At 57.0% G+C, this 13,932-nt stretch overlaps 1 protein-coding gene across 5 annotated transcripts; it reads right to left on the bottom strand.

Moving 5' to 3' along the window:
• Nucleotides 1–21: 21 nt before the first annotated feature.
• On the bottom strand, nt 22–11,421 carry MICAL1 (microtubule associated monooxygenase, calponin and LIM domain containing 1). Of its 5 annotated transcripts, XM_029223859.1 has the most exons (26): nt 11,200–11,421; nt 10,628–10,823; nt 9,374–9,675; nt 9,073–9,280; nt 8,689–8,793; nt 8,366–8,470; nt 8,100–8,255; nt 7,288–7,388; nt 6,291–6,548; nt 5,922–6,037; nt 5,593–5,719; nt 5,314–5,395; nt 4,572–4,719; nt 3,973–4,163; nt 3,697–3,788; nt 3,532–3,573; nt 3,216–3,299; nt 2,944–3,100; nt 2,549–2,625; nt 1,988–2,258; nt 1,777–1,871; nt 1,403–1,516; nt 1,185–1,278; nt 905–1,004; nt 718–791; nt 22–326 (listed from the first exon to the last, which is right to left on the bottom strand). In XM_029223859.1, the coding sequence occupies exons 3-26, from the start codon at nt 9,629–9,631 to the stop codon at nt 178–180; spliced, it is 3,204 nt and encodes a 1,067-aa protein (XP_029079692.1). In that variant the 5' UTR covers nt 9,632–9,675; nt 10,628–10,823; nt 11,200–11,421; the 3' UTR covers nt 22–177. The 5 variants fall into 5 exon arrangements, with proteins under 5 accessions (XP_029079692.1, XP_029079691.1, XP_029079693.1 ...); XM_029223858.1 differs by having other exon boundaries at nt 9,374–10,823; XM_029223860.1 differs by lacking the exon at nt 10,628–10,823 and having other exon boundaries at nt 11,200–11,408.
• Nucleotides 11,422–13,932: the final 2,511 nt, after the last annotated feature.

A 13,932-nucleotide genomic window follows, 5' to 3' on the forward strand; every position in this document is an offset into this window, starting at 1 on the left:
CCTCCCTGCACACTCCCCCACCTCCCCCCTGTAGGCAGCCAAAGTCCTGTTTACGGCAGAAGCTTTTTTATTGTAAACGGTGAGGCCTCTCCCAGGCAGCCCCGATGAACAGGGTGGCACTGTCCTGGGGTGAGGCAGTCTTCCTTGCAGAGAAGAAGACAGGCAGCCTACCCTCTTCTAGCCCTGGGGCCCTGGCCCCGAGGCCAGCTCACTGAGCCTGCGCTCCTCCTGGAAGCGGATGAGGGCATCTCGCTGGTTCACCACGTCCACTAGCTTCCTCAGGACCTGGTCCTCAGCCTGCCGGTCGGCAGCTGTCTTCAGGGTTTCTGAAGGGAGGAGGTGAAACTTACTTAGAGAACAGAGAACGGGGAGGACGGCAGGAGAGGCACAACCTAATCCCGGCCTGTGTGACTTCTACAACCCCAGCTGTTCCCCACTCTGAATTTGGTTTATCAACACTAATGGTTTTCTAGCATTGTTTAGCAGCAACACCACTTTTAAAGGAATCGTGTGTAAAAGCCCAATTATGCAGCTGTGATTGAACTGAAGGCATGGAATGTGGGCCTGGAGCCCCATCCTCTGGCTTCCTGCAGTTCAAGAAGCAATTCAGAAGGCAGTTCAGCCTCAGAGGTACTCAGACTAGAGGACTGTTGCCTGGGCAGTATCTGAGATCACGAGGCTTGTGCAAATACCAGCCTCTCCCCACATCCCACCTACCTTCCCGGTTCATGTAGGTTCGCAGTTCTTGGTCCAGCTGCCACTGTTTCTCCTCCAAGTTCAGCTCCTGCACCCTGTGGGGGGCAGGGATAGAAAAGGCACAGGTGTCTAGGGTGACCGAAGACCTGGCTGTGGGGCCTGACTCACACGCCATTGCCCCCCACGCCCCAACTCCGACACCCCTTACGTGATCATGAGCTCAGCCTCCTCGGCCACCAGGCTGTTTTTCTTCTGAACAAGCTGTAGCAACTGTTCTAGCCATAGTGCCTTTTGCTGTTCGGGGGAACCTGACAAGAATGAAGAAGAGGGGCCAGTCAGGCTTCTAAGCAGGGTCACAGGAATCACGGCATGAGGAGCAGAACCTGCTGTGGGCCACAGCCTGGTAGTCTGGGGGTCACTGGGGGTGGAACACAGGGCCAGGAGGCAGAGGTGTCCTAGGATCACTTATCCTCCCTGTCTTCACTCACTGCTCCGGCTCCTCAAAGCCAGCTCCAGCTCCGTGCCCTTGGCCTCCAGCTCCCTCAGGGCAGCCTCGATCTCATTTTGTCGCCGTTGGATGGCCTGAGTACAAGGCAGAAGGCCCAGGAGTCTGCGGATTGCTCAAGAACAGAGTCCTGGAGGAGCTCTGATACCCAGTCTCAGAACTCTGATCCCGTTAGAACCTCCGGGAACCCCTAGGCCGCACCTGAGCCTTGCAGAACCGCTTCATCTCCTCCTCCTTAGCACGGCGCAGCAGAGTCCGACGCCACGTTGGGTAACTGTTCATGGTGCCTGAGTTCTTAGCCAAGTTCCACAGAACCTACGACAGGGTCAGGTGGATAGGGGTTGGGAAAGCTCCATTTGAAAGGGACGAGAAAGACCCTGGGCTGGAAGTGGGATAAGTTCTGATAGAAAAGGTGGAGGCCTAGAGACATGAAAGAGACTGGGTGAGAAGACATTCACAGTCATTTGGGCTCAAGAGGTTGGGTGCTGTGGGTTTCTCCCGGGCAGGGGCCAGGGTATATTTAGTGGATGCGTGCTGGCTTGGGCAGAATAGGTGGCCAGGTTCCTCCCACTCACCTGTTCTGTGTCTGAGTCCAACGGCACGTCTTCCTCTGCTTCCTCGTCACTGGAGCAGGGACTCTCTTCTTCCTCCTTCTCCACGGCCACAAGAACTGAGCAGAGAAGTGGATATGGGCTGAGATCCGCAGGACCTCCCTCCCCATTCCCCACATCCCCGTCCAAGAATCCGAATACCACCCTCCCATCCCCACCCTGGGCCAGCAGTTACCTTGAGGGCTCTGGACTGGCATTCCCCAGCCCACAAAGCTTCCCTCTAGGGCCTGGTGGGCCAAGACGGAGCAGCTTCGGGGGGGCTTGGGTGGAGGCTCCATTTCCGGGTCAGGGGTGAGATGAAGGGAGGATAACCGCTGGCGTTCTGGGCTGGAGAGGCGGATCAGCCGACGGGTGGGCTGGCTTGGGACAGGACTGGTCCCCTCCTGAGGGGCCCCGGGAATCGAGGGGCGTGATCGCATGTTATTCTCACTGTGTGTGGGAAGGTCCTAGAAGAGCCACCATATGCTCTGGTCAGTGACCTGCCCAGTGTGGGTTGAGGCAGCCCCTTGAGACAGATGTGGGCCCTGGCGTGCGTTCATTTATGCCGTCTACCGAACAGTGTGAGGCAGTGTTCTAGATACTCGGGATTCATCAACAAGTAAGACAGTACAGAGATCCCTGCCATCATGCAGTTTACACTCTAGTGGAGAACATTCAGTTACCCCCAGCAAAGTCTCGGGCTTAGAGAGCCCTTTCCTCTTTCCCACCCCCCATCCCACACTTCCACAGCTTTTACCTGACTCTCAGGGCCTCTGTTGCTGCTATCCTCTTTGTGGCCTGGCTGGGGCAGGTGCTGGAGGCAGTAAAAATGTCCTGGGAAGGTGGGAGAGGGGAGGAGCCATCTGATGCAGGCAGCCCGGTGAACAGATGTTCAGTTTATCAGGGAAGGTGGGGGTGACAGGCCTCTGCATTGGCTGATAAATTTCTACCAGCCTCCTGGCTTCTCAGAACCCCGCATTTGGGGCTTTGGAGGGGACAGAGGAGACGGAGCTCAGGAGAAGAAAGTGTCATCTTCAGCCTGCTTCCACCTCATGCCCAGCACCCCGGTTCCCCTCCACCTTCAAGCTCCTGGCCCCCCCCCAAGCAGGGCCAGACCCAGAGTCCCTCTGAATGCCTCCCAGGCCCACTCACCATCTCCTGGGTGCTGCCCGTAGCCACTTGGCCATAATGTGGCCTCACAGATATGGCAACGGAAGCAGCTCCGGTGGAAGAAACGGCCATTGGCACAGAGGCGTTCCAGGATATAGAGGTGTTCCCCACACAGTGCACACAGATCCTCGGCACTGGCCTGCACCAACCCCCAGGCCGCAGGTCAGCTGGAGTCCAAGGCAGCTGCCAAGTTTTTCCCTTCCCCTCCCTGCCCTTCCAAGGCCTCTGCCTGCAGACAGGGCCCCTGTTCTCACCTCCTGGTATTGGGATGGGGGTGTCACCGGTACATCAGGCTCTGGGACAGGTGGCTCCTCAGTACTTGGGGTCTCAGCCTCTACCTAAAAAGGTAAGTGCTCAGGCCCAGAGGTAGAGGGGCAGGATCAGCTGGGGAGTCCATGTGTACAGATGAATAGAAAGGACTGGAAGGGAAAGGGAGTGAGACTAGGGAGCGAGACTGGATGGTGCGGGGGGAGGTTACAAGGAGCTGGGGTGGCGAGCAAGGCCTGGGGGGACAGGATATGGGAAAGAGTACCTCAGGGAAGGGACTGTCCGGCCCCTGTGTGCATTTACCTCCACACGAGGCTTCTTGCCACCAGCATCCTCCCCATTTCCCTGCAAGAAGTCCTACGTTCTGAGCCCCCAGTTCTCCCCTTCCCCCATTCTGAACATCCTCATCACCCCAGGGATCCCCACAAGGAACCCACTGCCCAGGCCAACCCCACCCAAACTCCCCACCTGGGCCCGGGTCCGTTGCAGGGTCCTCTGTAGTTTGCCAAGGAACAGCACAGCGCTGGCAGTGCCCGGGGAGCCTTGGCTGACTGGGCCTGCTGGGAGAATCAGGGTAGATGGGGGGCCGATACTGTACCCCCCAGAACAGACAGCTATGTGCCAGCCCAGAAGGATAGAGGATACCTCTCCCAGGCTGTCCCGTCTCTCTCTGTCTCTCTCTCACACACTCACACACACACACACACACACACTTCCTCTTCACCCCACCCACCTCCAGGTCACCTGGGTTGTGAGGTGTGCTCTTGAAGGCACTATGGAAGTGGCTGAGGTAGGCAATGAGGCCCAGTGGGTCATTCCCTGCCACCATTGCCTGTGCGGACAACACGGGCGTGATGCCCAGCTCATGCTCTGCCATCTTCAGCGCCCAAGAAGTCGCTTCCAGAGCCCCGACTCCCTGCAGCTCTGAGGGTTCCCTGTGGGGCGTCAGGGAGAAAGGCCAGTGGGAGACCAGAACTTGCCCCATGGAAGGGGGAGAGAGCAGTAGGGGAGGGACATCGGGAAAGGGAGGAGAGGGCATAAAGGGTTTTTATTCTCTGTGCTACATACCCCCCACCCCTCCCATGACAACAGCATCTGGCCTTGGGGGGCTTCTACCACTCACAAAGCTCTCCGTATTGAATGCATTTGATTCTCATGGGCAGGCAGAGTCAGGCGGGAAATCTATCTCTAGGGAAGCAAAGTGACTAGAGCAGGATTATTAGCAAGGGGTGGCCTGGGACCCAGCTGGGTGTGCTAACTCCTACCCAGTGATCACCCACCATTCCACACTGCCTGGAGAGGGAGGGGCTATCAGGGACCCCCAAGCCCAATGCCTGACTCACAGCAGGCCGGGCCGCAGCCGGTGCACGAGGGCACACAGAGCCAGCCCATCCACCCAGGAGGAAGACAGGTCGGTGACGTGGACCCCTGGGTACCCAGCCGTCTGCTCCTGGCACCAGTGTAGCAGCTCCTCCTGGGTGGCCACCGACCCTAGGAGAGGAAGCCACGCTGTACTGAAGGCACCGGGGCCCGCAGAGAGAGCCCAGCTGCTGGGTGCGGGGTCTATATGGGAGGGGGAAGCAGGGACCCACGCCTCCTGGGCACCAGCCTAACACTCCCTGTCAGCAGCACCTCCTTCATCCCAGTTTTCTCATTTGAAAAAATCTTTCTGGCAATAAAGTAGGGGAATAAATAGAGTGAAACCACTGCTGGCCACAGAGAGGGCAGCAGGCTATGAGCTGAGGGGCAAGGGAGGCCCAGAGACTAAAAGGAGAGGCAGGTTTGGGGTCTGCAAGGCGGGAAGGGGCAGAACAGCTGAGAAGAGTGCAGCTCCGCTGCCACCCAGCTGCTGCGTTACAGAGGCTGTTAAAGTGCTGAAATACTCCACACAAGTTGGCAAATGGCTGCTGCTGAGCACCCCACTGCCCTGCACTCTCCAGGAGGCCCCAAACATCTTCACCACCCAGCAGTGCTCCAGCACCCTGCTCCCTGCCGCCAGCGTCTACCACTGTTCTGATCATTGGTGCTTGTGCCTCACTGCTTGGTAAATATTTTGGACATGGCCCTGGAGGAAGGCCTGCTCACCAGTGGCCGGCTTTCCTGAGTCTGTCTTGTCACTCATTCTCCGCACAGGCTCCTTGGCCTCCACATCATACAGGTCTCGTACCTAAGGCAGCCCCTTTCAGGTCTCCAGGCAGGCGGACCACACACACCCCGGCCGCCCCCCCAGTCCATGGGGGAGGGGCTGCCTGGGTGGGACTCACCCACAGGGCAGGGACTGGGCAGACCACAGGAGGGAAGGCCTGACCTGGGGTGCGGGAGCTGACCCGGGAAGTCTTGGCGGGCGGTGCCAGGGGTTCTGACCTGACTGGGGGTCACGGCCCGGAGGTTCAGGTTGGGATAGCGGGAGGCTGGGTCCAGCCCATACTGGGCCACATTGCGGTGCATGTTTTCTGGGGATGTCTGTGACAGGAGCTGGTACAAGCTCTCTCTGGGGAGATGAGGGCGGGGTCGGGCACAAGTGGGAGGGCACCGTCAGCACCCACCCCTCCAGAAGTGCCAGGCCTTTCCTTCGTTCTCTTTTCTCTACGCCCCCATCTACTCAGCCAGCATCCCCGACCCTACTCCTGACTCTTGTCCTATACCCAGCCCTGCCCCCACCCCGCCCCCCAACTCCCCAATTCAGGCCTCACCTCTCTGCCAACACCTCTAGGGGCCCAGCGCCCTCTGCCCAGCGCTTCACCATCCAGGCGGCGTCAAAGGCTGCCAAGAAGCCCCGGGCCACTCCAGTGCCCAGGGGCCAGAAGGGCTGCAGGGGCAGAAGGACAGGAAACAGCTCAGGGAGAGTCCAACAAGGGTGTCCACGCCCAGATGACCGCAGGGCCATAGCAGAGGGGGCCCTGACACACCAAGCCACCTTCTGCTCCTCCTTACAAGAAGCAGACCTTTTTATACCCCCTCCTTCCCACGAGGCTGCTTCCTCCCCCAGCCAGGGAACCCCTGTGCCTCCTCACAAGGGGTCCGGAGAGCCCCTCCCCAATCAGCGAACACTGACCCCTCACCTCCACCAGGCAGTCCCCAACCAGCCCCAGCAGCAGGCGGGCGCCATGCTTCTCCTGCACCCGAGCAGAGCTCTCTGCCCGCATCATGCTTGTGAAGTCAAAGGCAGAGACGTCGGGCCGCCCGTGGGCATCCTGGGCAAACTCCAGCTTCCCGAGCTTGCCGTGGGTGGCGAAGTCGGCAGCTGCCCGAGCAAAGCGCTGCAAAGCCTCGGGCGCCACATTGGCGCTGCCCAGCAGCCGGTCTGTCTCCGGCCAGTCCTATGTGGCCAACAGATCAGAACCAGCAGGGTCAGTTGGGCCATCACATCCCCTTAGGTGTAGAAGGTACACATCCTGAGGCCCCAGGAACGGGCTTCCCCAGACTACACAGCAGTTGAAGGCTGAGCTGGGAGGAGAATTTGAATGTCCAGCCTCCCACGCTCGAGCCCTGTCCTCAACTCTCAGCCTGCCGCTCGCTGGGGGTCCCAGGTCCCACCCTGCCTCCAAGGCCCAGTATCATTACTGTTACCATACACCTGCTTTGGACAAGTCACTGAACTTCTCAGAGCCTGTTTCCCCATCATTTAGAGATAACGTACCTAACTTCTCAAGGTACTCGTGTGGATTAGGTGAGAAAATGAACATAAAGCTCTCAACAAAGTACCTATCACATAGTAGGTGTTCAACTAGTTCATTCAGCAACTACTTTCAGGGTGCTTACTACATAGCAGGCACCATTCTAGGCATTGGGAATCATCAGTAAACAAAAGATGGACAAAACCCCTGCCCTCATGGAGCTTACATTGTGTAGTCCTGTGGCTGGTATAAGGTGTTTAGCCCAGAATGTGATTCAGGTTGCCACGTAAGTCCCAGGGGAGAAGAGCTTATCGAGGTGGAGGAAGTGCCATCGCAGAGAGGATGGACTCCCTCCACACCCAGGGAGAGACTGTGTCCAGGCCTGGCCCCTACCTCCCAGGGCCCACCACCCAGCCCCTCCCTGCCTGGGCCCAGGCCCCACCTGACGCAGCACCCCCAGCCGTAGCAGGCACTGCTTCTTGGCTGTCATCACAAAGTAGTGGGTGTCATCCTTGTAGTACACAATGTTCTCCAGATCAATGCCTGTGGGGATAGGGCAGGGTATAAGGAACGTGCCTCGTCATCATGTGTCACCTCTCCAAATACCCCAGCCATGCTTGACCTCTGAGAGCTGGGATCACAGCTCAGCCTGCAGCGGCACCTCTACCCACACACACACGGGGGGGCCCATGAGTTCTGGTGGCACAGCGGACCATCTGTCCCAGGCCCAGGAGGCCTAAAGGTGTGGAGCAAAGTGAGAAACTTGGGTGGGGTGGCAGCTGGGAGATGTGCACCACATAGTCCACAGGCTTGCAGAGGACAGCCTGGCTTCTCCGAACAGGATGTGCACATTCCAGGGGGCGTGGCAGTGCGAAGCCAAAGGAACCATAGGGCATCTTCTGGAAGTACCACTTTCATTTTGAATATACAGCATTTTGTTTTGCTTTGTTTTTTTGAATTTTATTTTATTTTTTATACAGCAGGTTATATAGCATTTTTATATTAAAGCATATGTAAAGAAGCACAAAGCAAAATCCCATGCATTTTGCGAGAGATTTCTAAGACTCGTCATGCTGGGTGGCTGAGTGGGGCTGTGGCTGCTGAATCCCTGGGGGCTCAAGTTCTTTGCTGCCAAGACCACAAAGATGGAAAAGTACGGGATTCCTTGGACTGTGGACAGGTCTGAGAGGGAGAGGTGGGAGGCAGGCCACAGTGAGGCACGAGGAGGGCAAACCCTGTGAGGGTGGTCCTGACCTGTGGCTTTAAGCAGGCTCTGGAAGAAGCTCTGGTTGTAGATCCTGGCCACGCCGCTGATCTCGGGCACCTGTGTCTCTTCCACCGTGCGCCCGTTCACAAAGTTGGCCGTGATGCCAATGGCCAGTTTGCCACGCATTTCTCGCACTGTGAAGCCTAGAGGTGGGGACAGGGGGGTGGTGGCAGGAGGACGACTGGTGTAACAGCCTAGAAAGGCCCACAAGGAGCTCAAGATGCTGGCTTCTTCGAGGGAAGGGATCACTCACCTTCAGGGACGAATTTACCTCCAGCTGCAGAGATGAGGACATCAAATTCATAGTTGGCCAGTTGGGCGGGGGGGCTGGGCTGGAGCTGGGCACGCCAACCACTCCCTGGGGCAGAGGGTGTGAGCGGCACAAAGGTGTGGAAATCTGAAGGGGCCCCTGTATTCCCAGGACAATCCAGTGAAATAATTAAATAAACGTTTAAAGGGCTTTATGGTTTAGAAAGCAATGACACACTGTCTATCAAATTACACCTTCACAACAGCCATGGAAAGTAGATAAGGAAAAAAATACTTGGGGGTCCTCAGGAGCAGAGAAGTACTTACCCTTTCTGGGAGGGGGCTGAAGGCCAGTGAAAGTGACACCCCAGTGAATTTCCACCCCCAGCAGTAATGCAACTTTCAACAAAAGCAGCTGAAGTTGCCGGATGCCTGGAAGGGAGAGGACATTAGGAACAGGGACCCCAGGTTCCCCCAGCCTTCCCAAGCACCAGTGTGTTCCTGGTCAGAGCCAGAGAAGGTCTTAGAGATCACTCAGTCCAACTGCCCATTTTACAGGTGAGGGCCCTGAGTCCTGAAAGCCGCCTGGCTGAAGTGAATCTTATCCACCCTGCCTCTTGGCCGGCCCAGCAGCAGCCCCCCGACCCCCTCCACTGGCCTGTCTCTAGGCCCAGGCTCACCCGCCCCTCCAGGCCACCACATGGTGCTCACTGATGTGGTCCAGGGAGCCTGTGCAGAAGCGCCCGTAGAACTTCTTGGCGCCGAGTGCCCGAAGGTCATGGATGGTGAAGGGCCAGAGGTGGAGCACGTTGTGACGAGAGAACTTGGTGCGCTTTTCCACCAGCACCACTCGGGCCCCAAGCATCGCCAGCTCCACAGCAGCCCGCAGCCCACAAGGTCCAGCACCCACCACCAGGCACTGCGAACACACAAGGCAGCATCGGCATGGCATCTGGCCGCTCCTCTGACTCCCCCCACTCTCCAGGCCCCATCCCAGGCACCAGGTACCCACCTTAGTGCTGGTGCAGGCCCGGCCCTGCTGGTAGACAGGCTGGCTTGCTCTCTTGTCCAGCTTGGCCCACAGCGACTTGGCACTCCAGTAGTTGAGCTGGGCCTTGATCTTGTGGTACTGGGGCAGCCCCCCACCGGGCTCCAGCCCCAGGGCCCTGCATAGCCCCTGGAAGCTGCTCAGCACATCCTGGCACAGCTGGGCCTGCAGGACGCTCTCAAAGTGGGCATGCGCTGGGTTGATGGAGGTGGGTGAGGCCATGGAGGCCTCGGAGGCTCCCAGGGAGAGGCAGGGGCACGTGGCTGCTGGAGAGAAAGAAGGAAGAGAAGGGAAGAGGCTGGAGAAAGGAGGAAGGGAAAAGGAAGGGGAGGAGAAGAAAGTCTGGTATCCCCAGGGAGCTCCAGGTCCAACCCTGATTGGCTCTGCTCCTCACTGCCAGCTGCTCCAGAGACAACTGCTATCCCTTCCACTCCAAGTGCAATTTGCCAAATTTGGAAATGAAAAATCAGCAGTCCTGGGCACAGATGGCACACGGAAAGCCAGGGAGCCTCCAGCTCAGCCTTCTTGCTCAGGGATCTCCAAGCCCTGCTCCATCTCTGGGGCCCAGGGGACAGGAATTCTTACCCTGCCTTCTCGGGGCCCTGGAAGCAGAGCACGGGGAATTTCTCAGATGTGAAGAGGGCAGGGTGCCCAGGAAGAGAGCTTTCCGTGCAGTACAGACAGGGACAGATCTAACACCGGAAACCCCAGCTGCTAGGCACACGTACTGCCCTATCTCACCCCAAGCCTCCCTGTGCCCAGCACCCTCGAGGGACTCAGTGTGACGCTGGGTGTGGGGTGCATCTTATGCCAGGGGCAAAGTTCTCCTTAGCGCTGCTCATTGCCTCACCACGGGGAGGAGATGGTCTCTAACCCTGTAGGTTCCACTTCCCACCACCAAAATACTGCAAGGAACAGCCCCAGGATGTTGCATCTGACTGAGTAACACACAACTGGGTCTATTTCTGACTCACTGTGGTCAAAATACTTCCCTTGTGACTTGCCACTGCTCCAGTGGGCCACAGTACGGTTGGGGGACTGCGGGGGCGACAGTGCAGCAGGGTTCGCCCCTCCCAGTTTCCTCTCACTCCCATCGACGCCCCACCCCATCCCTACATGCTCTCCCAGGAATCTCCCGAAACAAGGCCTCCCTTTGTCCCCTTCTCCCTCGCTCGGGCCCCCACGCAACTTCAGGGGTGTTGGAAAGAGCTTTCTCACGCTGGGACCCGGAGGAATCAGAGGGCACGGGGATTCCTGGAGAATTGCCCACGGGGGAGTTCGAGTAGGAGGGTGGCACTCATGGGGGGAGATCCTTGGGCTGATCCCTCTCACGCTGCTCGGTCGCCTCACCGGCCCCTGCCCGAACCCAGCGGCCGGGCCGAAGCAGGAGATGAAAATCGCCGCCGCAGGTCACCTGGATGGGGGCGGACGGAACGTCAAGAAGGGCGAAGGTCTCTCTTAGGGGGTGGGAAGGAGGAAGACCTCGGCGAAGTGGGGATAGGGGGGACCCAACCTGGAAACACCAGGACAAATAATGTGCGAGGGGTGGACCGGTCTGGAAGGATGGAGAGGGAGCTGGACCACTGGCAGCGAGTGTCTGGGGTACTCACACTCTAGACCGTACAGTTTGGAGAGGGGCTGAGCAGGGCGGAGGTGCAGAGAGACGGGCCGGACCGGCCAGGCGGAATTCAGGAGCGCCGCGAGCCACATTTCCCCGGAGGCGCATCCCTACTCCTACCCCGGGCCTCCGCGGGCGGGGGCCGCACATTTGGCGCAGCTGGACAACTTACCCGGGGTCTCGGGAGCCCGTAGGGGCCGCTTCCTGCCAGGCGGGCGTCCCAGTCCGGCGGGTTGGGGTACGGGGACGGAGGAAGGGAGATGGAGGAGGCGCAGACCAAGAACCGGGATTGCAGGGCAGCACGCAGTGTGCAGGCTCCCGCACCAGGGCACGCGGCCCGCAGAGGCTTTATTCGCGCCTCATTAGCATCTCATTACCCGGCGTTTCCCGGCTGGGGGCAGCCAAGGGCCCGCCCATGGCTGCAGGGTGGTGCCCGAGGGCGTGGCGCAGCCGGCGCCGCTTCCCGCTTGAGGGCCGAAGACCCGGGCCCCGCCTGGTGGGGGCCAATGAGAAGCGGGTCGGAGGCATCCGGAGCCCTACTGCGCACACGCGGCCTCTGGCTCCTTCTCAGAGCCTGCGCCTGAAAGCTAGCGCTTCCCGGGAGGGCGAGGCCACCCGCCCTTGCGCAGTACGTACTGCGCGGCCGCCCCCCGAGAACTGGGCGGAGGGGGCGCTCGGACTGGGCAAGAAGTTTGCAGAAGCTGTTGGATCCGTAGGTAGCATCTGCGTCCTCCTCACCTCTCCTACCAGGAGATCCACGGCCCGGGCGCCCCACGATGGATCCAAGCTCGGGGTCCGCCTCCCCTGCAACCAGTCTGCCTCTAGACCCGGGCTGCGGGCAACCGGCACGGATTTAGAGCCCTGGAAACTCGGCAATCTGCAGCTTCCACAGCGGCATGAGTGAGCGGGCAAGAGGGTCTTGGGCGTGAGGGTACTAGACCGGCGGAAATGAGAGGGGTGTTTGGGTGAGAGGCTAGTTCCCCAATATTCAAGAATGCCTTGGAGAAAGGACCCACAGAGCTGTCAGTGCTGAAAAGGGCTTGAGAGACCTTTGGGATCAACTTCCTCATATTCCCCATAAGGAAACAGCTGAATGTGAAGGTACTCTTCCAAGGTCATTCAACTAGTTAATATTAATAAAACATCAATCTCATTTGTTAAGCATCTACCATGAATATTACCTTAATCTCAGTGATCACATGAGTCCCACTTTACTGAAAAGGAAACCGAGGGTCACAGAGGTTCTGTGACCCGCAACAAAGTTACACAGCAAGTGGCAGAGCTGGTATGGAACCCAGGTCTATCTGGACTCCACTACACCAGTGTTGATCCAATGTGACAAATGAAAGGCTGGCATCGTAAGAAGCTGTTTCTTGTTTAGAGAAAGTGACATAATAAACACTAACAAAACAGAGGAATGAATGGGAGGGTCCTCCCCTTGAGATCCAGGGACAGAAAAAAAATGGTTACCCTATGGCTCTTCCCTTCTCTTTATTCTCACTTTGCATTTTGTCTGGAAACCCTCTGAGAACAAGCAAGACCTGTATACTTATACTGCTCCCAGCTTGAGCTGAGAAGCAGGCAGGGAAGGGGAAATGCCTGCTGTCTGCCAGGAGAGGCCTGAATTCAGCCAGGTCAGGCTCAGGAAACTAGGACAGCCTCCCAGTTGGACCCATTCTAGCTCTTGAGTATGACTAGTTGAGTATGACTAGTTATTTGGCTTGAAATCAATTTGCCAAATATCGGACACACCTATATTTAAACACATAGTGTAAGAAGGGTTCTAAAGTCCAGTCTGAATGGGTTACCAGGCTTTTAGAATCACTCCATTTCCCTTTCATTAGCTGATGGTAAGTAAGCAGCTGCTCTGATTTAGTGGATTAGCTGAGGCCCAGCAGGGGCCCTTGACTCAGTGACTTGTGGTCTCAGCCAAACAGGGTTATGTGGCTCTCTGAATGGCAGATGGTAAAATTTGTCTTTAAAAAAGATCACAGAACAATAATGACTTCATCAGTGCTTAAAAAACGGCTGACTTGGGAGTTTCACTTTATGTTAATTAAAGATACACAGTGGAGCAAAGATCAATGGGGAATATATTGGTTTGTAATCTAGAAGATCTGGCCAGATGCCAGCTTTGCTTCATACAAATTTACGTAACCTTGAAAAGTCACCAACCACCATGCTTCAGTCTTAAATCTAAACGGAGGGAGTTTAATTACTCAACCTCATCAACCCATTTTGATTCTAAAATCCTATTATTCAATGTTGGTGACTCTAAGAAATGTATAGTCCAGAAGGCCCAAAACAAGTTCTATTTAGATTTTCTTCAAAAAAAAAAAAAACCTCTAATAAAACTAAAAGAATAAATTATTATTTATCTACAAGTGTTTCTCTTCTTAATTAGAATATTGAGTCATGATCCACATTATATGTGTATATGAAACTAAAAATACTGGCACAAACACACTGGCTAATTCATATTGGGTCAAATAAGTGGTTGATACATGCAAAGTCAGTTTGTGGTTTTTTGGTCATGCGGCACAGCTTGTGGGATCTTAGTTCCCCGACCAGGGATCGAACCCAGGGCCTTGGCAGTGGAAGTGCCGAATCCTAACCACTGGACTGCCAGGGAATTCCACAAATAGTTAGTTTTAATAGAATCACATTCTAGGGCTTCCCTGGTGGCGCAGTGGTTGGGAGTCTGCCTGCTAATGCAGGGGACACGGGTTCGATCCTTGGTCTGGGAGGATCCCACATGGTGCAGAGCAACTAGGCCCGTGAGCCACAACTACTGAGCCTGCGCATCTGGAGCCTGTGCCCCGCAACAGGAGAGGCCGCGATAGTGAGAGGCCTGCGCACCGCGATGAAAGAGTGGCCCCCGCTTGCCACAACTAGAGGAAGCCCT

The sequence above is a fragment of the Monodon monoceros genome, unplaced genomic scaffold (assembly GCF_005190385.1).
Source record: "Monodon monoceros isolate NGI ecotype Baffin Bay Population unplaced genomic scaffold, NGI_Narwhal_1 Super_Scaffold_15, whole genome shotgun sequence".
In the NCBI taxonomy this organism is placed as follows: Eukaryota; Metazoa; Chordata; class Mammalia; order Artiodactyla; family Monodontidae; genus Monodon; species Monodon monoceros.